The sequence below is a fragment of the Lolium perenne genome, chromosome 2 (genome assembly GCF_019359855.2).
Source record: "Lolium perenne isolate Kyuss_39 chromosome 2, Kyuss_2.0, whole genome shotgun sequence".
Lineage (NCBI taxonomy): Eukaryota > Viridiplantae > Streptophyta > Magnoliopsida > Poales > Poaceae > Lolium > Lolium perenne.
In genome coordinates this window covers 309,398,884-309,422,818 of record NC_067245.2, presented here as the reverse complement: position 1 = coordinate 309,422,818, position 23,935 = coordinate 309,398,884, and the positions used below count along the sequence as shown (strand labels likewise).

Here is a 23,935-nt window from a genome sequence, read left to right as displayed (position 1 = left end):
TTACGATAGAGCTCTGGTATGCCATGGATTTGCGCCCAAATATGCAGGCCATTGAAAACCATCCTCTCAGGATCCTCCTTCCCATCATAGTCTTCGATCAAAACAGCCCAGCCACGAAAAGTCCATGGTCCTTGGTGAACCACTTTTTTCCAATCTCCCAAACAATGCATCTGAAAGATAAATAAATTTTCACCAGCTTCTCTACAGATCGGATCTTTTGACAGGTTCCATATGGCTTTCATCTTGCCAAACAATGCTTCAGAGCTAAACGAACGCGAAGTATGCACTTTACCAATTGCCAACCAGCGAGCATCCTTCTGGAATTCTTTCACAGCTTCAACCGGAATCACCACATCATCTAGCTCATCCTCTCTGAGCTCCAAGTGTGCAAGCATATCATCCAAATCCAAACCCTTCCCCGCCGTCGCAGGCGACGAGGCTGTACCTACAAGATCCGCCATGGACGAGAAACGAAGGGAACCGCCGTGAGGAGCCACAGCCGTCCAGGGCACACCAAAGGGGAACGCCTAGGGCAAACCCGAGGGAGCGTAGAGGCTCGGACGAGGTCGAGGGCACGAACAGGAACACGGACGAGATCGATCTCGCGGCGGCGATTTGGGATCGCCTCCGGAGCACTAAAACCCTAACGAGAGGGGAGTAAAATATGGACGAATCACGGAACCCATTAATTTCCATTCTGTTTACTCAATACACCCAAAGAGCTTTTTTACACTAGTGATGTGGTTCTCATCTCTCAAGCGGCCGAGCACCACAAAATACTCCCTCCGTTTATAGTTAGTTCGTCTTCTAGATTTTGTCAAATTAAAACCTTGCTAAGTTTGATCAAATTTTTTTTATAAAAAAATTCAGTATCTACAATATAAAATCTATTGTACTGCCTCTATCAATAAAAGGATGTCGCAAATTTATCTAAATTTAGATGTATCCTTTTTTAGTGTATAGATATATTTGAATTTAAATAAATCTCCCACATCCTTTTATGGATGGAGGAAATAATGGAATTGCCACAAAGTATTTTTTTTCGAGAACCCGCCGCAGATCTGCGTGTCTTTGTACTAAGCTTAAGAAGAATGCCAAAGAATGGCTACAACACACCACACACGCCTTGCGGCGTACAACACACTCCTCGAACAACGACGACACGCTCACATTGCCCACCCTCGAGCCAACAATGGCGAGGAGACAAAACAATGGGCCTTAAGACCGCATCACGACCAAAGCAAACACCACCCAAGCACGACCAAAAACTCAGCCGCTGCTCGGACCAACGTACCACTACTCATGTGGCTAGAGAGAGTTGGTGACGGCGAGCGGATGGCAGGGTTCGACCAAACTTGGAAAGGAGTCAACTAGAGAGTGTTGGCGACGGCGTACATAGTGCTCTAGAGCCCCACACCTAGAGTAGAGGCCAACACAAGCGATGCATCACCACCCAGCCTCGCCGGAGAGACCGGCGAAACCACCATCTCCTCTCGTAGCCTAGGCATCGTCTCCAAGAAGGGATTGACATGTTACGCAACCGCTGCCTATTCCAGCAAACCAGAGGTAGGGTTTCCCTTGGCTGAGGTGAAAATGATCAGGCCATTGACCACGCCTCCAAGGAGGAAGCGGCACCCACGTCGACGTAGTCATCATCGGAAGCTTCCGAGCGGGGTTTTCAACCCGGCCAAAGACCATTCCCCTGGTAAAACAAAGGAGAGTAGGATACATGTCACATGCTTGAACCACCATCGCAGAAAGCAGATCATCGCTGAAGAGGAGAGCATTGACCACCGCCGCAGCCTCATCGAGACCGAGATGGTCAGATCCGGGCAGAGTAGGTTCGCCGACGCCACCGGAGCAACAACTCCTTCCACCACCGGCCAGAGAGGACCATCACCTCGGCGGCCCGCGCTCCGTCCAGCACCTGCCAGAGAGGACCACCAACTTGGTGGCCCGCACTCCAGCTAGATCCAGGGCCGAGCTAGCGCGAAGGCCCGCTGGAGCCCTAGATAGACCCGTGCGCTAGGCACCGCCACCGTTGCCGCACCCTCGGCCCCGCCGGAACTGCTAAAGGGTGCCAGCCCTGCAACACCGCAGCTCCGCCGCGCCAACCGCCAGGCCGCACCACCTAACCCGCGCACTAGTGCATGCCGCCCCCTCCCGCTCCCAGGAGACGTCGTCGAGGTGCCCCTGCCCCCATACCCTTCGCCTTTGATGCACGACAACGCTTGGATCGAGGCTTTAGGAGTTGTCTTGGTCGCCTGCGGAGTCCCCTAAACCAAACGAATGGCAACCAGTTTTTCAGTGGCTACCCCTAGCCACTTGAGGATATCCCCTAAACCAAACAGCCCCTTAGTGGAGCGACCGGGCAGGCCCATCCCTGATTTTTTTCAAAGTATATATAAGTATAAAAAAATATAAAGTAGGAGTATATATTTTCATATTGTATTCATTTGCTATTATAAATATTGATATTTTTTCTCAGTTAAATTTTACAAAGTTTGATTTTGAGTAAACAAAATAGGCGAAATCGGAGGACGTACCAGTTGACATCTTAATTAATTCTCCGGAGGAAAAGAGACAAGACAAACTAGTTGAGATCCTAATTCTCCGAGTTGGAAAAGAGACAAGACAAACTGCCGCCTCGTGCCTATGGCAGGATGGAGATGGAGTATTTTATCTGATCCCACGAAATGAAAATCATGAGAAGATGCAAGAGGCTGAGTTGGCTACACTGAAGCACGTCATGTACTCCAAGTCTCCAAGTGGAAGGAGTAGTTTTGAACTGCCTACCTCGTCGGAGGATGCATTGAACAGCCGCTCCATCTCATGAAGTCGTACGTGTAGGCTCGTTCCATGCTTATTTTTTCAGTCGGCACTACTGGTACTCTACTAGTTTCTTTTTTCTCGGAAATTGGAAGACGGCACTACTAGTGGAGTAGTACCAAAACCTCGTTAGTTAATTTCAAGTTTCGTACTCCGCCACTCCGAATGAAAGCAATGCGGCAGTAATAATAGATAGATATACCTGTAGCCACGACTTTGGTCATGACAGCACGAGATACGATCGACCAGTTCAATAGCACCAACTTGGCGCCATTCTCTTGAGCAACTTGTCCCTGAAACCGAATTGGTTGCAAGAAATTCACCAATTGCTTGGCCAAGTAGCAGCACGACACTGACTCGAGATCATGTTCAGTTGTGGCAGCATTTTCTACTGCTGTCGTTCCAGTTCGATGGTGTCACCGTCGTCGGTGTCAAAACTAGGGCAGGCAGGAACTCAGGAACCCCATGCATGCGCCGAAAGACACGGCGATCCTACGCCTCAGGATTCAGTGAACTCTAGGGCAGACAAGGAGGAGCTAGTGCGGGGGGCACTTTCTTTAATCGAGCGAGGTCGACGACGAACATGCAGTCAGTGCAGCTAGCGCGGCACATGACCCGCAGAAGCTAGCGAACCAACGGCTGTCCATTACCCGGCCCCGGCGAAGTGAGGTCGGCCGCCGGCTGGATCTTCCGCCAGAATTCACGCGAGATTCCCATGCCTCCTTTCCGCGTCGGGCGGGGCCAGCCAGCCGCCGGCGTCGATCGCCAGTTGTTGTTGGTAGTGGACTAGTAGTGGTGGACCTGCAGTTGGCTAGCCGCTGTTCCCGAGGAAGGTCTCGTGGTTGCGCCAAGATCCCTTGCGATTCCCCGGTCAGTTTTTCGGTGGTGCGGATGCAGCTGGCAATCCCTGCTGATCCTGTCAGTCGCGGTGTCCAGAGCTGGATCTACTGGACTCTTTGCACGGCCTGGTAAACCGGTAAAGAATATGCGTATGATTAAATATAAAAAGTTTTAGTCAGCTGACTATAAAGGTTAAGATAATATATTTGTGTCTAGTTAGAGAAGAGAGAAGAGGAGACTCTCATGCAAAAGATAGCTCTAACACATGCTCCTAGGCAAGACCTGTACCCCGGTTCTTCTGATTTTTTTTTATGTAGAATGTTCCAAACATCCAGAAGAGAAGACATACACATGGAGAAAATAACATCAGTAGGATGATTAGCATGTTTCCCTTGACAACAAGCATATTTTCTTGTTTTCCATAAATTTCAAAGTAAAGCAGTTGTCCCTAGCATGACTACTACTCTATCTTTACATGTAAACTTCCGCAACCAATTTTGACAAAGATCAAAGAAACTCTCAGGTTTTGATTCTACCCCTAAAGCACAACTTGCTACACTCTAATTATATTTAGCCAAGGGGCATTCCGAAAACAGATGATTGATACTCTCATTACAGCCACAAAACTCGCATAGAATACTCCTATGAGCCAAAACGCTACCCCCCCCTTTCCATCCTTTCTTAACCAAGTTATGCTTGGTTAAGATTCTGTCCCTAACAATCAACCAGATAAAAGCCTTGATTTTGAGAGGAATTCTCATCCTCCAAATCATTTTGTAAGGAAACATGACTCTTCGCGCTACTAAATAAGTATAACGTGATTTCACGGAAAACACTTCAGATTTAGTTAAAATCCAACTTAATCTATCTGGTCCTTGAGAGAGTACTATGTTGCTATTCCACATCTCTAAAGATTCTCCATACAGACATCTCCTAAACCTAATGCGATTAACGTCTTGAGAAAAAACTTTAGCTGCTGTGACATTCTGAGTAAAAGTTAAATTGTAGAGCCTGGGGAAAAGCACACATAGTGGCTTATCTTCAATCCACGTATCCTCCCAGAATCTTGTTTTGCAACCATCTCCTAAAATTCTCTTACAACAACTATAGAAAATGTCCTTAATTTCCATTAAACCGGGCCAAAACTATGAGCACCTTACATACTTTCTATCTTGAGTAAGAGTACCATCCTTTAAATATTTGAACTTTAAATTGCCATGACAATCCTAATTCTCATTCTCTAAACGCCACAACCACTTACAAAGAAGGCTAATATTTCTAATATCTAGATTAGTAAGGCACAACCCCTCCTTGATCCCTTGGTTTGCAAACATCCTCCCATTTAACTAGTTGATACTTTCTAACCCCATGTTTTTCTTGCCAAACCACACGAGATCTGAAAAAATCAAAACGTTTCAAAACTACTTTCGGTACTCTAAAAATGACATCATAAAGCTAGGCACATTACTCAAACATGTCTCAGTCAAAGCAATTCTACCACCAAAAGATAATAAACAACCTTGCCAATAGGGACATTTTCTCTCTACCTCCTCTGCTGGTTTCCAAATTCCAATCAATTCTACTCAGACGTTTATAATGAAAGGGCATGACAACGAGATTTGGTAACGTGGTTCGGCGATCAACGCATACATATGTTGGGCATGCTTTACGAGTGCTCCTCCTCAGGTACTATCATGGTACCGTCGACGACAAGCCAGCTGAGGTGTACAGACACATCAGATCTACAACGCCACGCCGGTCGAGCGCCGCTACCACGGATGCTGAACAATCCCCGAAAATCAATCGGTACAGTCCACTTGAAACACACTACATGAGTAAATGCTTCTCCTCCGCAGACGCCACCGCATTCCGAAGAGCTAACACTTTGATCGTCATGGGATCCGACCGTCCAAGGTAGACCTTGCACGAAGCGCCCTCTGAAACCTGAGTTGTCTCGTGCGATGCCGCCCTCCCTCCTGCTTCCTGAGTAGAAAGAGCACCATCAGATTTTATGGTAATCACACCAGACTGTCTGTGGCACCTTCCATCTGCACACTGAATTCATCGTGAATGGCTTATGAACTACTGGCAGCCTCACAAAGTCATTTTATAAAAAATCGATTTGCTGTATGGCGTGTGCAAAATAGATTAAATCTGGTGCTAAAATAAGACTTTTCACAAGATAAATTCCCCCTTTTTTACATAGACCATAAAAATTACCGGGATTTCGTGAAACTTGATGAGCACACATATATTGATAAGATTTACATATACAATTTTTGTTAAAAATTTTCAAAACTTCAAAATATAAGTTTTTGGTAGATAAAGCATATGCACCAGGGAGCCAAACTGGTTTCTGCCGACAAAGGCAATACTAGTTTGTAACCATGCATGAACTTTCACATTTCATGTTCCGATTGTTACTGACTTCTAAAGGCACTTCGTATCTAGACAAAATGAGTCACATAATTTGGAACGGAGGAAGTATGTCCGGACTAGGGAGTACATAGTAGACTTTATAGTTCTAGCCCTGGAGTTATAACCATGAGATAAACGAGAGATCCCCAATAGTGTAATGAGGATGCATCACACGTCATGAAGGAGGAGGCGTGCATTGGTCAATATATGTTGTAGGGAGGACAACCATAGTCCATGGTTATCGGCATGGCAGAAAAGGGAATGATTTGACCAGTCATATAATACCCCGTATTATTGTTTTTCCGGTCATCTGGCTGCCGCTAAGCATGCTAGCTCATCCCATTGACCAATGAGGGTGCAGCAGATTAGCTTAATCTGGAGATGACATTCTTCAGAGTTTCTCTACGTCCAATTGGCTCTGCAGGATATGCATGCAGGATCGGCTTCAGAGTTCAGACTCCCCATGGCGATTCGGGCACGACGGTGCCATCCGTCAGTTAATCTGCATACCACTACTATGTAAGTACTGACAGAGGGCATTTTGTCGTGGCCCGTGATAATGTCAACGCAGCGTGCATATCAGAAAAATGCAGCTAGCCTGGTGAGACGCACCTTCCGTTTTTGAGCATGCATATCAGCATATGCGTTTCTGATCAAGCCAAATGACCTCACGGTCGTAGATGACCATGCACGTCTGCAGGATTGGCTTCGGCCTGGTCATGGCGATGCTGCCACGCCAATGCCATCCACCAGATATCGATCGACCTTCTGATCTGCCCACCAGTAAGTAAGTAAGTACAACTAGATGCCAATTTGGTGTGCGCCGCGACAGTGTCAACACGGACGGACATGGGAGGAGCTAGCTACTCTACCCAGGATTTATCACATTAACATTAAGAATTGGACTGAAGAATGCATGCAGTCATGCAGAGACGCAGCTCCCCGTTTGAGTACCCGTTCTGATCATGAATATGTCCAACAATACTAATTAATATAACCAAGATTTTGTTTCTCAATTTTTATGGTCAAAATTCGTCTTGAAATACGTGTGCGTCTTATTCCTTGGGACGGAGGTAGTACTAGATAACAGTGAACGACATTTGCACTACATCTCAATGCCCAATATGGCCTGCTGCAACCCGCCTCGTCCGTTCCTCGTCGGTCTGATCAGGTTTTATATGTGAGACGCCGTCCCAGGGGAAGACACGAGAGTCGAGACAGCTAGTAACCATTTAAGCATGGGAACTCAATTCGCACTCGATCATCATTGCATTACCTCTACTAGGGGATGTTAGTAACTTGTGGAATGAAAGAAAACTACTAGACAAGAGATTTTCTCGATGAGGGCTATATTCATGAAAAGCTATATATTCTCCCATTTGAAACTTTTGTTGTTCTCGTGATCAGCACATACACATCCTCGACCAATAAGCTGTAAGAGCATCTTGAGTTGGAGGTTGTAAGAGCATCTTCAGTTGGAGGTCCTAAAGCGTCCTCCAAAGCCATCTGTGGCGAGCTGGACATATAACTGTGTCTAGCTACACCCCCAAAGGCAGTTTTGCTATCAAACACAACCTAAATATCTTTTTTTTGCAGGTGCTAACAAGCTTAGTAAAGAATGATTGTTGCAATTGCATTCATTGGAGGCATACTGCTCACTTCTTGCATTGCACTCTGTCTTAACTTCTGGTGGAAGAAGCGTCAAGCCGAAGCCAATGGCTAGCATCCCAGAGAATGAGAGTAGTTTCTTATTACCCAGTGGATGTGAGCCGGAAAGAAATTAAGAGATGAAAAGATTAGGCATATATTAACTAAAATGGAGATATGGAGTTGTAATTCTTCCGTAGTTCTGTTTTATGAACACAAAAAGTATAACAAAAGTATGAGGCAAGGCAATAAGTAAATAAGACACTTCCCTCGAAATAGGCTTTCGCCCGCTCGGAAATGCCAAACAGAACCTGTGAGCGCATCCAGTTATGAAAAGTTCAAAAAACGCTATTTAAAAGTTTCAAAAAAGTTTGAAATAATTTTTTGCATATACATATTATGTTGATACTTACTCGTGTAAGTTTTCATGAAAAAAATACTATTGCATGTGACCTAAGCAAATTTTATCATTTTTATGTAGGTCACGTACAATCGTTTTTTCGGTGAAAACTTACACGAGTAAGTATCAACATAATATGTATAAGAAAAAAATTATTTTAATTTTTTTGAAACTTTTACTTAGAGTTTTTTCATTTTTTGGAAAACTGGATGCGCGGGCACCTAGGTTCCAAACGTACCTGTGGACTGTCGTTCGCCCGCTATATTAATAAGACACTTCCCCGGAACAGCGACAATGAGAACTAAACATAGCAAACAAAACACTGCAGTTCCAAATCACTTGTACTTTTTATGAAGAAACATGATTACGGCTGATAGGGGATACTCTGTGGAGATATGCTGCACCATAACAACCATATTTTACAAATTTATTAGAAGCCAAATAAACAATAATATCTATGACTATGACCTCGTCACTAAGGTCAAAGTAATGCCATGAAACTATTGACGCTCAAGCTAAGTTGAGAAACTATAGACGGTCAAGCTAAGTTGAGAAACTACTGACGATCAAGCTATGAGATTGCAGTAACATGCTTGTTTAAATGACGTTCAGAACTGCTGTAGCTAGCATCCTTTTGTTTACAATCATTTTCTTGCATCCTTTTGTTTACTACTGAAATGTTTGCTTGCCGGTCATTTGGCTGCCGCCAAGCAGGCTAGCTCATCCATTGACCAATGAGGGCGCAGAAGATAAGGTTAATCTGGAGATAACATTCTTCAGAGTTTCTCTACGTGCACTTGGCTTCTACGAGGTCATAGCTGCAGGATATGGATGCATGCAGGATTGGCTTCAGACTGGCCTCGTCATGGCGATGCTGCCACGCCGGTGCCATCCATCACATATCGATCGACCTCCTAATCTGCACACCAGTAAGCAAGTAGTAATACACTAGATGTCAATTTGGTGCGTGCCGTGACAGTGTCAACGCAGACCGCATTCAGAATTCAGAATGGCGCGCGCACATGAGTAGCAGAACTCATGAGCTTGATGCTGTGCACCTTCCAATTCCGAGTATGCGTGTAATGCGTTCTGATCATGAATATGACCTCAGAGTCGTTGATGACCGTGAACGAGATTGGGGATACAGCTCAATGCCCTGCCCTTCCTGCAACCTGCCTCGTCCGTTCCGGCCTATCTGGAACCGTGAGTCGTCCATCCGATCGGGTTTTACATGTGAAGACGCCGTCACCGGAGAGACATGAGACGGCGGCTATTAAGCATATCAGAAGAACTCAATTTGCACTAGATCAACACTTCATTGCACTAACACGCCTCTCTCTCCATATGTCTTTTTCTATAGGACACGCGTACGGCTCACATTCTTTCCAGGGGATATAAATAACTTGTGGAAATAAACGTACTCCTCGCTGGAGGTGGCATTTTGGCTCATGAGTGCAAATACCTCTATTATATAAAATAATTAAAAATTAATTTTGAAAATCTCAAAAGAAATTGACATAGATTTTTTAGTGTACATCGTGACATTCTATGTCCGTACACAAGTTTTCGTGGAAAAACAACACTTTGTGTGGTGTGCACAAAAAAGACAAAAAAATGTACTATACGTAGTCGTGTTATAACATCAAAATTTGCCTTCCTTTACAGGAGCCACAGAAAAAAATTCTTTTTTTTCAAAATTTGTGTACCAACATAAAATGTCTAGATATACATGTAAAAATTTATTTTAGAATTGTTTTTAGAATTGTTTGACACTTAGAAATGTGAATCACACAATGGGTGCAAATGCTCCTATGAGCCAAAGTGCATTTCCCACTCCTCGCTGTCCTGAATCTCTATGTCGCATGCTTAACTAGATTTGCATTTATCTTTTTTTCTTTTCGATATGGGGGCGGCGCTCCAGCCTCTGCATCGAAAGATGCACACAGCTGATTCATTTATTTAAAAAGTGTCACAATATGAAACATCCACTACAAAAAGTTCACCATCTAAAGTTGAAACAAATCAACATGAGAATGAAGAGCAGGGAAACAAAACTAGACATTCTCTAGTCTATTAATGTGACACCGCCTAGTAGCCTGGAAGAAGAAATCCACCGTAACCTTGAGCAGCTGGGCACATTCGGTAGCTATAGCCTCTCTCTGATCTTCCGGGTAAAAATTGGGAGAATTTCACTTTCCGACCTCTGCACCAACTAGGGATGCACACAACCATTTAACATGAGTACTAAGATTTTTAATCTTGATTAAGATTAAAGCATAGTCCTCAAGATAAATTGCATAAATATTAGGATCAGCCTGAGCCTCAACTACAAATAGGTACTTAAAGTCGCTTCCGTGAGGATTTGCATTTATCTATACACTAGAACACGTAAATCCGCGACAAGTGATTTGGGATAGAAAGAGTACAAGATATTTTCTAGACGAGACATATTTATTTGAGAAACTTCAGGTTTCTAAGATTTTTTTGTCATGAAAAGTTCAGTTCTGGGAGCGAATGATCAGGCTATGTTGATGAGCCAAACACTCACACTACATCATAAAAAAAACTGATATAAATACCAGTAATAAAGAGGTATGATAAAACTAAGAGTAAAACCAAATCCATTTGAAGTTATCATCTCTAGTTTCACTTTTTGCATGACATATGATTCTACCGAGGAAAAAAAACCCAAATACACACAAGTGAAACTAACATCAGATGATTCAAAGAGCCGCAACCCTTGCAAGACTGGATGTGGAATCGTTGCACTGTTCTCATAGTGTTGGGGGAAAAAGACCATGCCCCGGAATACCAAACTACCACGGTCACTGGACAACAAATCCACAAGATTGCTAGCCATTAATCTACGGGACTAACACCATATGCTCTCCGTTGCCTGCCACGATAGCCATGATCATTACACCTTGTGATGCCACTTCCACTATTGATACCTCGTCTCCAAAAGATGGAAGTCGAAGTGCAGCGCAAGTGTTTTCTTTGTTCGATGTTGCTCCTCAAGATTTCAGAAGTTCTGATTTTGCAGAGATATTTGATTTTGGTTTTTTTTCATGGAAGAGTTTAGGTTTCGTTAAAAAGGCCCAATCTCCTTTCCCTGGGCCAACTAGGCTTTTCACTTAATGGGCCTAGACAACACAACAAAGGCATGCAGGCCTATAAAGATAAAAGCCTATATTATGACATTGATATGGGCCATGCATAGTGCATATTATACCTATCTGTCCCAGAAATTCAGCCCAAAACATCCTTGACAAACTGGGCTAGCCCGCCAGTAGCCCTAATAGCAGCAAATACTAACGTTTTTCTGGCCATCTTCCGGTCTTCCCCTGCCGCGCACTGCCCGACCGCCGCCGCCGACTCCACACGAGCGCGATACCGCCGCGCCGCAGAGCTACCCTCCCATACTTCCTCTTCCCCGACAGCGGTTTCCCCTCGCCGCCGCACAAGAGAAGAGCGTTCAAGGAGGAGCTAATCACCACCACCTCTGCCCCTTGTTTCCTCCGCGGTCCTCTGATGGGCGAGCGGCTCGCCGGCGCCGAGAAGGAGGTAAAAAGCAAAACCGTCAACGAGCTTGAACCTGCCCGAAAGGTCTATCATTGATTCCGAGTTACCTTTCTGCTTCTTTCGTTTTCGCCAGGTGCTTGTTGAGATCGTGAGGTTCACGCAGAAGAACGGGCTGAAGGGCGCCGAGGGGGGATGGAAGGATTTCCTGGCTCTCAACGACAAGAAGTACGGCGTCTCCGTCAGCGACCCCAAGAAGCGGACCAAGGACGTGCTGCTCTCTTTCCTTGTGACCTTCTCCAAGGATTTCCAGAAGGTACTGAATATTTTGGTTCAGACTTCAGAGCCAGCCAACTGTCTACGTTTAACTGCATGTGCAGTTCGGTTTCTAGCATCCGGACCATTGTGCTGACAATTTTCTGGGCTTTACTTTTGGTTATAGTACTTCAGCAAACTGGTAAGGCGCCACACGGAACGGAGAGCGATCGAGCAGTACATGAATGAGTTCTCTGGCAAGATTTCTCCCGAGCAGGTAATGCAATGTTTGCCTTCATCAAGGGCTACTGTGAACAACTGGGTTGCTGTATTTTGTAGTTTCCAAGGATGTTAAGCATCATTTAGTGGACAGCTGTATTGATGCATATTGTGCAAAATGCAGAAGCTTGTTCAACTGACGACTGAACACACCGAGTACAGGAAAAATTACTACTTCCCATCTTACCAGGAGGTAAAAGCTTTACTGTACTTTTGTTTGTTCACAAATGATGGCCCAGTGTTTTGTGTTCGTTGAACGTTTTCCGGTCAATATCAGATTGGGGCCAGCCAGAATAATTTCCATGATCGTTATGTTTGGGTCACATTTGTACTTGTAGATTGGTGTAGGTTTCTTCATGCAAAACTGAATAAAATATCCCTGCTTTAAATTGTAAAGCTCAAGATCAACTTGTATAGTCTCATCTCCCTGTGGTACCTTAGTAACTTCAATGAAGTATTGATATCTTGGACGGCTTTGCCTATTGGCAGGGGTGGAAAATAGTGCGGATAGGAAAACTCGCCAGTAGTATGAACTCTGGAGCCATGTTGGCAATTGATTGTGAGATGGTCCTTTGCAACGATGGTACGGAAGCTGTTGTCCGAGTATGTGTTGTTGACAGCAAACTGGAGGTAACTTATTATTTTGCTAAATGAAGTGATTCGATTTGTGTTTCCAATGTTGCTAAGATCATTTTTTCCCAGGTTAAGTTGGATGAACTTGTAAATCCCTTGAAAGCTGTTGCGGACTATAGGACAAACATCACTGGTGTATCTAAGAAGGATTTAGAAGGAGTCAAATTCTCATTAGTTGATGTTCAGGTGCCTTTTTTGCACAAACTTCTTGTGTATTATTATTTATCTATCCCGTGTTATATCCGCCCTTTCCTTGTGTAGAAATCATTGAAGAAACTCTTGGCCAAAGGAAAGATTTTGGTTGGCCATAGCTTATATAGAGATTTATATGGTAAGGTGTGATTAGATCATTTCTATTTGTCTTGATGTCGTTACTCAATGCTTGTATTGTGCTTGTTGCGCTTGTTTATTTTGTAATACGACAGCATTTAACTCTAGTTCCTACTGTTCCTTTCTCTGATTTCAGTTCTGAAGTTTGACTACAGTCGAGTCATTGATACGGCATACATCTTCCAGTATGCAAATTTACCTACTACTGCGTCAGCTTCTTTAAACAGTCTTTGCAAGGTACGATCACTGGGGCACCATATAGCAGTGTTTTTCTGCTGAATGAGCATTATTTTGCTTGTAATAAGATAAATAATGACATAAAATGACTTTGGGCATATTCCCACCTTTCCCCTAAACTAGTAGAGTATTGTTTCTTACAGTCACATAGCTACGCAGGACTGCAAGCTAGTTCGTATTTTTGGTTTAAATTCTCTCTTTTGGAGCTGGCAGACGCTTCTCTTTATTTCATTTTTTGATTGAATCCCATGGTACTGAACTTTGAAAACTAATTTGTTTGATCATTTCTTGTGCTTCTAGTCTGTTTGTGGGTACACTCTTCGAGAAGAAGGAAAACCACATGATTGCTTGAAGGATGCAGAAGCTGCGATGAATCTAGTTACAGCAAAGCTCAAGCATGGATTTAATGATCCCATTGAGATTGCAGAAAATAGTGTAATAGTCAAAATGCTGTTCTTAATCCAACCAGTGTAATTCAAGTTGCCACCTGACTTATTTGTTTCTGTATCTTAGGTACCTGAATCTGATCAGATGAAGTTGCTTGCTCATAGAATTCCAGTCTATCTTCCTTCTCAAGAGCTGCTTAAAATTTTATCTGGAAATCCCAGCATTGAGGAGAAGGTTTTGTCAGAGCTTTCATTGCTTGTCCAATAAACTTATATGCATAGATTGCTGATGTATTCTCTTTCCTTGTCAACAGATTGATGCAAGGATTCGAGGAGACTTTTATTCTACGTGTATTTTGTTCAAGGACATAGATGAGGCAGATAAAGCGTTTGATGAACTAGATGGCCAAGAGACCAAGGTATGCCTGAGTGCATGGTTTGGTTCCTTTGTGTAGTCGTGCTGTGCTTACTAGTATAAATTGCTGAATAGTACACGAATAACCCTCCGTATTTTAATACTTTTCTGAAACATGCAGGACACTAGTGGGCGACTGCAAAAGTCTGTGCTCCTGAAGCGTGACAATGGCGATGTCGCGAACTTCTTTGTTCGAAAGATGGTATACGGTTCCCGGCCCAACAACACTGATGTTTCGAAGAAGAGGCCAGAGCCTACTGACAACGTGGAGCAAAAGAGAGAAGATGTCGATGGGGACAAGCAAAAAAGGCAAAGAACTAGCAAGAAGCACAGGAAGAAAGCCAAGACACCAGTGGTTGAGTGAAGAACTTGAGGAAGGTAGGATGTTACAAATGGATGCCAAGCCATTGGATGCAGTCTTTTGGTGAAGGATCTTGAGAGCAGATACTGCAGAAGCACCGGATGTGTCCTCACAGTTTTGTCATGACTCAGTGAAACATTTTTTTTTGTTGCTCGATTTCTGAACTCTAGATGGTGCGCTCGAGAAGGGCATGAAGGTGCTTGATAGCTAACCAAGGATCACGAAAACAGTGAGGTTTGCTAACTAACGTTGTCTTCTCTGTAACTTAGAACTCGAATGTACTCTGAGCTGTAACTGTAAGTGGCGAGCTGTGTGAGATTGCTGTGCTCTCTGAAGGATTGGTATTGTTAACTTGTTATGTAGTATCGTCTTGTGTCACTTGCCGGAGGGTTTACGGTTGTTGTACACATCCACATTCCACAGCAACAGCATCCATGGCAGGCTGGCATTGCCAGTGCATAGTACTTCCTATGCCCATAATTACCCTGCATTCTGGGTTTGGTCAAACTCAAATTTTAGTAGTTAAACCAAGTATGAAGATTCTAACAAAAAAATTATAGATGTTTATATGTTTTCATGTATGTATATGGTGAATATTTTTGAAACTTGACTTTGACAAAACCCAAAATCAAAATGCAGGGTAATGATGGAGAGAGGGAGTAGATAGAAAAAAAAAGGGGTATATTAAGAGGATGGCAATGTGCAAATCGTGCAAGCAGAGCCGGGCTGTAACTGGGTGTCAGACCCGGCGATGGCTAACTGCCACCAGCAGTAGTCGCCCATAGGGGAATTTGAATATGAGCTTTAAGCATACACTATGCAATTGTATAGTTTTGAGCCTGCACTGGCAGTCGTCTCCATCTTTCATTTCCTAGCGCATGTTCGGTTTGACCTCTTCCCTGCGCTGGGGAAGAAGCAGCTGGGTACACCAGGCCGTACATGGGCACGTAAGCGGCTGCGAACACATGCGCTGAGTTTCTTTTTTGAAACACAATATAGACGTAAACGCTCACAAATATGTACATACATATACTCACCCGTATGTGAACACACACGTTGGCAAGTTTTGTCTTACGACTTTTGCGATAGAGACGAGAAGAGTTTCTGTTGGAGGGGTTGACATTGTACTCAGCGCATCGGCGTCTTCTTTCACTATTATTATTCAGTATGCTGTCCGTATTTTAGAAACAGGAAATCTCTCCCGAGAGGGAAAGCTCGCTCGGCTGAAATCAAAGACAAACAACGGCGGTGCTCTGCTTGCTCCGACGTACCTTCAGATAGAATGAGAGCTCCAACGCGGCGGTGGGCGCTGCTGCCCCTGCTGCTGGTGGCGAGCAGCGTGCCGGCGGGGCTCTGCGACACCAACCCCCAAGATGGTCCGATCACCGTCAAAAACCATTTTTCATTCTACCACTTCTATCTGTGTGGTCTGTTCATCTCTCCCCAGCATTTCAACCTTCTTTGTATGCGATTTTTGTTGGGCAGCCTCGGCGCTCCGGTCGCTGATGAGCCAGTGGAGCAACTACCCGTCGACCTGGACGTCGTCGGGCGACCCATGCGACGGAAGCTGGGACGGGATCATGTGCAGCAACGGGAGGATCACCTCGCTGTGAGTAGAAACAAAACAATTGTCTCCACAACGCCGCAGCTCCATTTGTCAGGCACCAAGTATCATTCACCGTCATGCAAATGGCATTTGGTTTTCACAGGAGGGTAGCAAGCGTCAACCTGCAGGGCACGTTGAGCGACAGCATTGGACAGCTCAGCCAGCTCGTCTTCCTGTAAGTCATCGTCGTCGTCGCATTGCCTCGCCCTACCTACCATGGTTCATGGAACATGATATTAGTCGGAATTCCAGGCTATCGATTGAACTAGTCGGACCGCTTTTTTGCATCGATCGCTGGCTGTGAACAGAATCTTGTTAGATGTGAACAAGAAACAAACCTGGTGGCTCATGACACATTTTGCATTTTGCATTCACAGGGATTTTTCCTACAACACTGGCCTGACTGGTCCGTTGCCTGCTTCGATAGGGAACCTTGTGCAGCTCACAACACTGTAAGAGACGCAACGCTCATTGCTACCAACCCTACCTCCCCTAACGCGATCACCAGAAACGACTTTCCTGAATTGCTGGCGATGTGCTTTTCCAGGATCGTGGCTGGTTGCAGTTTCAACGGAGGCATTCCCAAAGAACTGGGCAGCCTACTGAAGATGTCTTTCCTGTTAGTAGCTAGCTCGAATTTATTGCAACTTCTCTTCTAATTTCTTTTGGTTGGACGGAGCAACTTTAACTAGTAACTATTTTGTGCAACTTCTTCTGCAGTGCGCTGAATTCAAACCAGTTTACGGGCACAATACCAGCTTCGCTTGGCCTACTCTCAAACCTCTACTGGCTAGACCTGGCAGATAATAAGCTAACAGGATCTCTTCCTATCTCAACAGGAACGGCACCGGGCCTTGACATGCTTACCCGCACACAACACTTGTAAGTTTGGTGTCTGATACTATGTCTTGTCTTGAACAGATTAAGCAAGATCATCCGTTCCAATTTTTCATCTTTCTAAGCTGTGATTGGTGCACAGCCATTTCAGCAAGAACCAGCTATCCGGACCGCTTACAGGCCTGTTCAACTCTAATATGTCTCTCCTACACATGTAAGGGTTGGCCAAGTTTCCAGCTTAATTATGCTTCACATGGATAAATATATCCTGCAAAATGCTTCCTTCATCTTTTTTCAGATCTAATTCTCTCTTCATCTCTGGCAGATTGTTTGATGCCAATCAATTTTCAGGGCCAATTCCATCTGAGGTTGGAACCATTAGCTCTCTCACAGTTATGTAAGTATCTTTTTTTTTAAAACGGAGGCAAAAACTTTGCCTCATTCTATTAATTAAGAAGTGTTTTGGACAAGATAGTCCTTACAACAAAACCAACAAAAGGATTACTCTCCCGGCAATAGTTCCCTAAACGCTTCGCACCGGCTAGAACCTACAACCGGGCTTCCCTCTTAATGTTGTTAAGGATGACTAAGTGTGGAGCATGCTTGTTGCGAAAAAATCTCGCATTCTGTTCGTTCCAAATTTCCCATGTGACAAGCAAGGCGAGGGAGGCGGTGGCTTTGCGCTTTGTAGTACCGCCACCCATCATGAAGTCCCACCACCTCTTGATAGAGAGACCGGCCCATTGTTTTTCAGATCAATGAAACTTACCTTTTCTCATAAATGTTTTAGCATAATCTGACCCATTTTTCATCTTCGACAGTCGATTGGATAGGAACAAGTTAGTGGGACCAGTTCCTAACTTGACCAACTTGGTAAATCTAAATGAGTTGTAAGTTTCCTATGATCTTATAAGGACAGTCAAGATAAGATCTTCTACAACGACGTGCTCGAGGTATACCTATGTCTGATAATGTCATCTTATGCAGGAACTTGGCAAGCAACCAGCTAACTGGATCACTGCCAGATCTCAGCAGCATGAACATGTTAAATGTTGTGTAAGAACCTAACTACAATGCTTCCATACCGAATTGTTCATTGATATAAATTAACTGGATAAAGGTTGACTAGTAGATGGTCTCATAACCAGGGATTTGAGCAACAACACATTTAATGCTTCAGTAGCCCCAAACTGGTTCACAACTCTAACAAGTCTTACTTCACTGTGAGTTATCTAAAACGGTTGACTCTCTAAATGAACAACTCGTTTCAAACTTTCAATAATTCCATACTAATCATGATATTGTGGTTATCACTCAGATCGATATCTTCTGGAAAACTCACTGGCGAGGTTCCTAAGGCACTATTCACATTGCCCCAACTGCAAGAAGTGTAAGTTTCTAGTAAACTATGCTCATCCGAGAGGAAAAAAAAAAGTAATCATCCTTTTTATGCAGTGTACTGAGCAAAAACCAGCTCAGCGGGACACTTGATATGTCAGGCAACATCAGCCAACGGCTGCAATCTGTTGATCTCAATACAAACAGCATACTTTCTGCCAATGTCACTCCAAACTACAAAAAGGCACTGGTGTAAGATCATACAAACTCATCACAGAATGCTTAGTTATAAAATTTATTCTCCATTCATCACTGACATCGCTTTTCCCCTTCCTCAAATCTGTGTACAGGCTTCTCAACAATCCGGCGTGTTTCGATGAATCTTTGTCCGGTGGCCCATTTTGCAGCGTCCAGCAACCAAACGTGATAGCATACAGAACTAGCATGGACAAATGTGCCTTGACAACTAGGTGCCCTAGTGATCAGAATCAGAACCCTGTGAATTGTGGCTGCGCCTTTGCATACAGTGGCAAGATGATCTTCAGAGCTGCGCTTTTCAAGGACTCGTCGGACAGCGTTATGTTTCAGCAATTGGAGATGAGCCTCTGGACACAGTTGAACCTGCGTGCCGGTGCAGTTGAGTTGTCCGATGTCCACTTTAACAGCGACAGCTACCTCCAAGTTCAAGTGGAGCTGTTCCCTTCATCCAGGACAAGCTTCAACCATTCTGAACTGATCATCATCGGGTTTCTTCTCAGCAACCATACCTACAAGCAACCGGAAAAGTTCGGGCCTTATATCTTCATTGCAGATAAATATATCCCCTTTTTAGGTATGTGAATTTGCCCCATTTGCATTGAAGATTTGAAGTAGCATGGCAGTGTGGAACTAACTATTATGACACTGTATGCCAGTTGCTGGTGGCAACAAATCAAAGTTCAGTACAGGTGCTATAGCTGGAATCGCAGCAGCGGCCGGTGGGCTTCTTGTGATTGCCCTCATCCTGACGGGATTATTTGCTTTCCGACAGAAGAGAAGGAACCAGAAACTAAAAGTACAAACCAACCCTTTTGGTAAGCATAAATATACAAGCTTGCATTGCAATTTCTACTATGACATTGGCATTACCATTAAACAATCCGCGATGAACTGAACATCCAAATGCAACCATGACTGGCTAATGAAGGTTAAAACTGATCTGACCATTGGTCCAAAATTCCAGCTAGGTGGGGCACTATGCCGAAAGAAAGTGGAAAAGCTCCACAGCTGAAAGGAGTGAGGTTCTTCACCTTCGAGGAGCTGAAAAGCTGCACCGAAAATTTCTCGGATAGCTATGAGATAGGTGCAGGAGGCTATGGAAAGGTAATGGTTGAAAACAGTATCAGCTCATGTTCCTGAAATATGGCCAGCGCTGCACAAACAGTTACTAAAACACAATTAACACTGGATCACTCACTGCAATGCGTCGAATCTAAAGGTGTACAAGGGAACACTGGTAGACGGAATGCGCGTGGCGATAAAGCGTGCGCAGTCTGGGTCGATGCAAGGCGCGGCTGAGTTCAAGAACGAGATCGAGCTGCTGTCCCGTGTTCACCACAGCAACCTGGTGAGCCTGATCGGTTTCTGCTTCGAGCACGGGGAGCAGATGCTGGTGTACGAGTTTGTCGCCGGTGGGACCCTACGAGAGAACCTTGTTGGTAAGTACTACATCTGAATGAATTCTGGATCCAGGACCACCCCAATTCTCCACTGGAATCATCATAACTTTCTCTTAACTCTTTACCATTTCGCTTGCGCTAAAATTGATTGAACTGTACGTTTGCAGGGAGAGGGTCTTACCTTGATTGGAATAAGAGGCTGAGGATCACTCTCGGCTCGGCAAGGGGCCTGGCATACCTACACGAGCTCGCCGACCCTCCGATCATCCACCGGGACATCAAATCCACCAACATCCTCCTCGATGAGAACCTCAAGGCCAAGGTCGCCGACTTCGGCCTCTCCAAGCTCCTCGCTAACGGCGAGGAAGGCCACGTCTCCACCCAAGTCAAAGGAACAATGGTAACAAATCACAACCACTGCTACATTTTTCACCTCGATCAGTTGCTAGATCTTCATTAATCTGATCATGCATGTGCATTTGGTAGGGTTACTTGGATCCGGAGTACTATATGACGCAGCAGCTGTCGGAGAAGAGCGATGTGTACAGCTTCGGGGTGGTGATGCTGGAGATGGTGAGCGGGAGGCAGCCGATCGAGAAGGGGAAGTACATCGTGCGGGAGGTGAGGCAGGTCCTCGACCCCGCCGACCGCGACTACTACGGCCTGCACGCCATCGTCAACCCGGCGATTCGGGGCGCCGCGCGGACCGCCGGGTTTAGGCGCTACGTGCAGCTGGCCATGCAGTGCGTGGACGAGTCGGCGGTGGCCCGGCCGTCCATGGGCACCGTGGTGAAGGAAGTGGAGGACATGCTGCTGAAGGAGCCCGACATGGACGGGCCCAACTTGGCCAAATCGTCCGACACCGAATTCGACGGCACAGGCAGGGGCGCGCCCACACACCTCTACAGCGACGTGGAGATCACCACTGGCGGCGACAGCGTGTCGGAGTACATGCCCTACCTCGAGGTCAAGCCCAAATAGATCGAGATTGTACATTCATTTGGAGTTGCTTCGACTTTTTTCTTCTTCACATTTGACCACGCGATAATGAATTGTATGTTAATTTTGTATGTGTTGATGTGTTGTATCTTATGTAGTATATAATGGATTCTTGGGCAGGGAATTTCCATTTGCAAATGTTCCACCTCAAAGAAAGTGTTAAACTTGTCAAAGTACTAGTAGTACTTCTATATGTAAAGCTTCATTGTGTCACCGAGCTGTTAAGTATCGACAGAGCTAACATGTTAGCTGGGTATTAGTATTTTGGTGGTGATCCAACACTTGGTCTTGGTAGACCTAACTACTCTGGTATGCCATCTTTAGAGATGCTCCATATCTTCAACATAGCGAGAAGCAGAGGATTCTAACATTCCAGAGAAAAAGAAAAGCAGAGGAGATTCTTGATTACGGAATTACTTTTCCTTGTGGCGGTTGTATGAAAGATTTTTTTTTGTTTCTTTCGATCTATATCGTTAATGTTCAATGTTTCTATTTTCTTGTAAAATACAGGAGCTCTCCGAACTGCATTTATATTTGATATGCACTATAATTGCTATTTTACATCACTTCTTTTTGCCACTTAATTGTCACCAAGAAATGGTGCCTCCCGCATCTGAGCTTTCCTCATTACATCTATGCAGAGCAATTTCATTTACAATTCATTTGAGAAACTGCTAAAATATGGGATTGTTAGCCGTTCGGCATATTATGATCATATACTGTGTGTGAAACTTACCCAGACCCCATCAAATCACTCATATTTACAAATACCTTGGCCCTGTAATGTTTAGGTGTACACGTTCCGTGGACTCCGGTTTCAGCTTCCATAGGTATACCTTCATATCCAATGAGTGGTGCCCTTTTATGATTTCGACAATGTAGCATCCAACTTATCTGCAATCATTGCAATCCATGCCTGCGAGGAAGAATCACCTGATGATGAGTAACTATCAATCAAGTTCAGTGTCTTAGGCCTGCTGCTCTTTATCTTGTACTAGTATTAAACAGATTGGAACTACAAAACATACTAAATGAGCTCATACTCTTTTTTATTGCGCGAAAGACAAGATGAAATTCAAAGAAATGTTATATACCTGATCAAGATTAGTAAAGCCCCTTATAGTGTCGCCACCAATGACTGCAATTCCTTTATCACCAATTGGCTGAAGTATTAGAGCCTGTAGAGCAGAAAAGATGTTAGCAGCTTTGCATTCAAACTTTCAGATAACCAATTGATTAAAAAAAATCGGAATTCAAGCATCTCTAGATATGGCATTTTATGTCGGCTACCAAAAACAAAAGGGATGAATGCCTTCACATTCCCTACTCTTAAAATTGTGAGAAACGATGTTAAAAGTGTTTGAATGCATGCTGACCTAGAATGACTTGTCTAAAATGAAACGAACTAGCACCTGTGTGTTAGCTGGCAGAAACGGCAACTCGGTCCTTCCAGGATATAAAGCAAGATTTGCTAGATAGGATTCTGCAAGAAGACCACAATGAAATTTCTGAAAACTAACATGAAAACTTATAAAGAACAAGAGACACTCACGTTTCTTGGATTCAATGGCACTGGTGTAAAGGGAACCTTGGATGAACTTTTGTGCATCCACATTAACTGCTTTACCATCTTCTGGAGTGCTAGCAGCAACCCCAATTTGAAGAATGCAATTACCTCCATACACAACAACCAATGATTTGCAACAAGTTGCAGCCATCAAGGAATCCCATGCCCTATTTATAAGAAAATAAGTCGTATCTAGCTTCACAACACGAATTCTTTCATATGAATCACGTATAGAACATGGGAATTTGGATACAAAGAACTTGGTGAGATTGTTTAGTAAATTTCTAATTAAGTCCCTTTTCGCAAACAAACAAAAATTCTAATTAAGTCCCATGATTCTGAAAGCGTCAATTTTAGTGCAGAAAATCTAGTTTATTATTATGCAATGAGAACAGATAATACAATTACCAAAGTAGTCCATGAGTAGAAGAATTACCAAAGTAGTTCATGAAGAGCAGAGGTTGATACATCCGGATCTACTCGTTTACAATCGACACCTCGAGGTACCACCTAACATAATTAGAAGCATGAACAAACTAGTGTACAAATTAAGAAGATACGGCGGATGATAATAGTGCTGATTTTTCTCACCGGAGAAATGGATTTCGGCCTGATGGACAACCAAACAAGGCCGGCGAGAATGTCTGTTACCGAGAGCGCGAGAGTCAGTATGTCAGCCCTCGACTGCGAACTGTTTGAAAAACAAACGAAAGACCAAAATGAGCAATTTGAGGAGAAGAGAAAACAAAACACAGTATGGCAATAGTGTGGCGCTTGTGAGTGCAGGGTAGGGAGACCTGGAAGCGTCAGAGACGGCAGCGATGCCGGAAACGGCGCGGTTGAGGAGGACGGCGAGCAGCGAGACGCCGCCGATGAAAATGGGAAGGCCGCGGACGAGCGTGTCGTTGCTCCGGACCCAGTCCCCCACCCACTCCTGCCGCGTCCGCATTGCCCTGCTGCATCCCATGTCCTCTTGCTGCAGATAAGAAGCGAGCGGTTTACGCAGACAGCGTTGATCAAATGCAAGTGCAAGAGGAGCAGAGGGGAGATGGAGGTCGGGAGGCGCTCACGCTTGGCGGAGGAGGCTGCGGCGGGAAGAAGGCTCTGGAGGGAGGCCGACGGAAGTGGCATGGGGAGGAGACTGGACGGAGTGGAGCGAAGATACGGCTTCTCAGCAGGCTCAGCTCCATGCCGCTCAGGTTAGTACGGTGGGTAACTGGTGTGGTTATTCACTTGAGCTCACTGGACGGGAGGAGAGGACGACGGTGAGCAGACGCCGCCGGCACGTGGAACGGCTGCAGCCAGTCATTACGTTCGGTTCTTGGATTCTATGGCTAAGGGCACACGTGCGGCAGCAAGATTCGATGGCTACCTAGCCAAC

General features: G+C 44.6%; 3 protein-coding genes across 4 annotated transcripts; 2 read left to right on the top strand and 1 right to left on the bottom strand.

The window, feature by feature from the left end:
• The first annotated feature begins 11,460 nt into the window (after positions 1-11,460).
• Positions 11,461-14,915, top strand: LOC127336883 (small RNA degrading nuclease 1). Its single transcript, XM_051363745.2, has 12 exons — positions 11,461-11,698; positions 11,790-11,969; positions 12,096-12,185; positions 12,312-12,380; positions 12,677-12,817; positions 12,890-13,006; positions 13,082-13,151; positions 13,287-13,387; positions 13,688-13,822; positions 13,901-14,008; positions 14,088-14,192; positions 14,310-14,915. Exons 1-12 carry the CDS (start codon positions 11,666-11,668, stop codon positions 14,550-14,552), a joined length of 1,392 nt encoding a protein of 463 aa, XP_051219705.1. The 5' UTR covers positions 11,461-11,665; the 3' UTR covers positions 14,553-14,915.
• Positions 14,916-15,831: 916 nt separating this feature from the next.
• LOC127336886 (leucine-rich repeat receptor protein kinase HPCA1) lies at positions 15,832-21,138 on the top strand. Its single transcript, XM_071825766.1, has 19 exons — positions 15,832-15,925; positions 16,035-16,158; positions 16,259-16,330; positions 16,533-16,607; positions 16,703-16,774; positions 16,876-17,037; positions 17,135-17,206; positions 17,318-17,389; positions 17,814-17,882; positions 17,980-18,048; positions 18,141-18,215; positions 18,311-18,382; positions 18,448-18,582; positions 18,681-19,162; positions 19,245-19,403; positions 19,553-19,692; positions 19,808-20,031; positions 20,160-20,388; positions 20,475-21,138. The coding sequence occupies exons 1-19, from the start codon at positions 15,832-15,834 to the stop codon at positions 20,967-20,969; spliced, it is 2,892 nt and encodes a 963-aa protein (XP_071681867.1). The 3' UTR covers positions 20,970-21,138.
• Positions 18,418-23,758, bottom strand: LOC127336885 (protein COFACTOR ASSEMBLY OF COMPLEX C SUBUNIT B CCB4, chloroplastic). 2 transcript variants are annotated; one of them, XR_007873569.2, is made up of 9 exons: positions 23,625-23,758; positions 23,352-23,530; positions 23,146-23,245; positions 22,991-23,064; positions 22,540-22,721; positions 22,400-22,470; positions 22,082-22,165; positions 21,759-21,903; positions 18,418-19,097 (listed from the first exon to the last, which is right to left on the bottom strand). XR_007873569.2 is itself a non-coding variant. In XM_051363747.2 (8 exons), exons 1-8 carry the CDS (start codon positions 23,742-23,744, stop codon positions 21,850-21,852), a joined length of 864 nt encoding a protein of 287 aa, XP_051219707.1. In that variant the 5' UTR covers positions 23,745-23,758; the 3' UTR covers positions 21,454-21,849. The 2 variants fall into 2 exon arrangements, 1 of the variants encoding a protein (XP_051219707.1); XM_051363747.2 differs by lacking the exon at positions 18,418-19,097 and having other exon boundaries at positions 21,454-21,903.
• Between the last annotated feature and the right edge of the window lie 177 nt (positions 23,759-23,935).

What these genes read in the sequence shown, in the direction of transcription:
- LOC127336885 (XM_051363747.2), bottom strand. Translation starts at nt 23,744, where the DNA reads ATGGAGCTGAGCCTGCTGAGAAGCCGTATCTTCGCTCCACTCCGTCCA. An exon ending in GCTCTTCATGAACTACTTTG is followed by an intron (nt 22,722 to 22,990) that starts GTAATTCTTCTA and finishes TCTTATAAATAG; the next exon opens with GGCATGGGATTCCTTGATGG. An exon ending in GCTTTACTAATCTTGATCAG is followed by an intron (nt 21,904 to 22,081) that starts GTATATAACATT and finishes TCTTCCTCGCAG; the next exon opens with GCATGGATTGCAATGATTGC.
- LOC127336883 (XM_051363745.2), top strand. Translation starts at nt 11,666, where the DNA reads ATGGGCGAGCGGCTCGCCGGCGCCGAGAAGGAG. An exon ending in CTTTAAACAGTCTTTGCAAG is followed by an intron (nt 13,388 to 13,687) that starts GTACGATCACTG and finishes TTGTGCTTCTAG; the next exon opens with TCTGTTTGTGGGTACACTCT. An exon ending in TAGATGGCCAAGAGACCAAG is followed by an intron (nt 14,193 to 14,309) that starts GTATGCCTGAGT and finishes TGAAACATGCAG; the next exon opens with GACACTAGTGGGCGACTGCA.
- LOC127336886 (XM_071825766.1), top strand. Translation starts at nt 15,832, where the DNA reads ATGAGAGCTCCAACGCGGCGGTGGGCGCTGCTGCCCCTGCTGCTGGTG. An exon ending in CTAACAAGTCTTACTTCACT is followed by an intron (nt 18,216 to 18,310) that starts GTGAGTTATCTA and finishes GTTATCACTCAG; the next exon opens with ATCGATATCTTCTGGAAAAC. An exon ending in GTGCAGGAGGCTATGGAAAG is followed by an intron (nt 19,693 to 19,807) that starts GTAATGGTTGAA and finishes TCGAATCTAAAG; the next exon opens with GTGTACAAGGGAACACTGGT.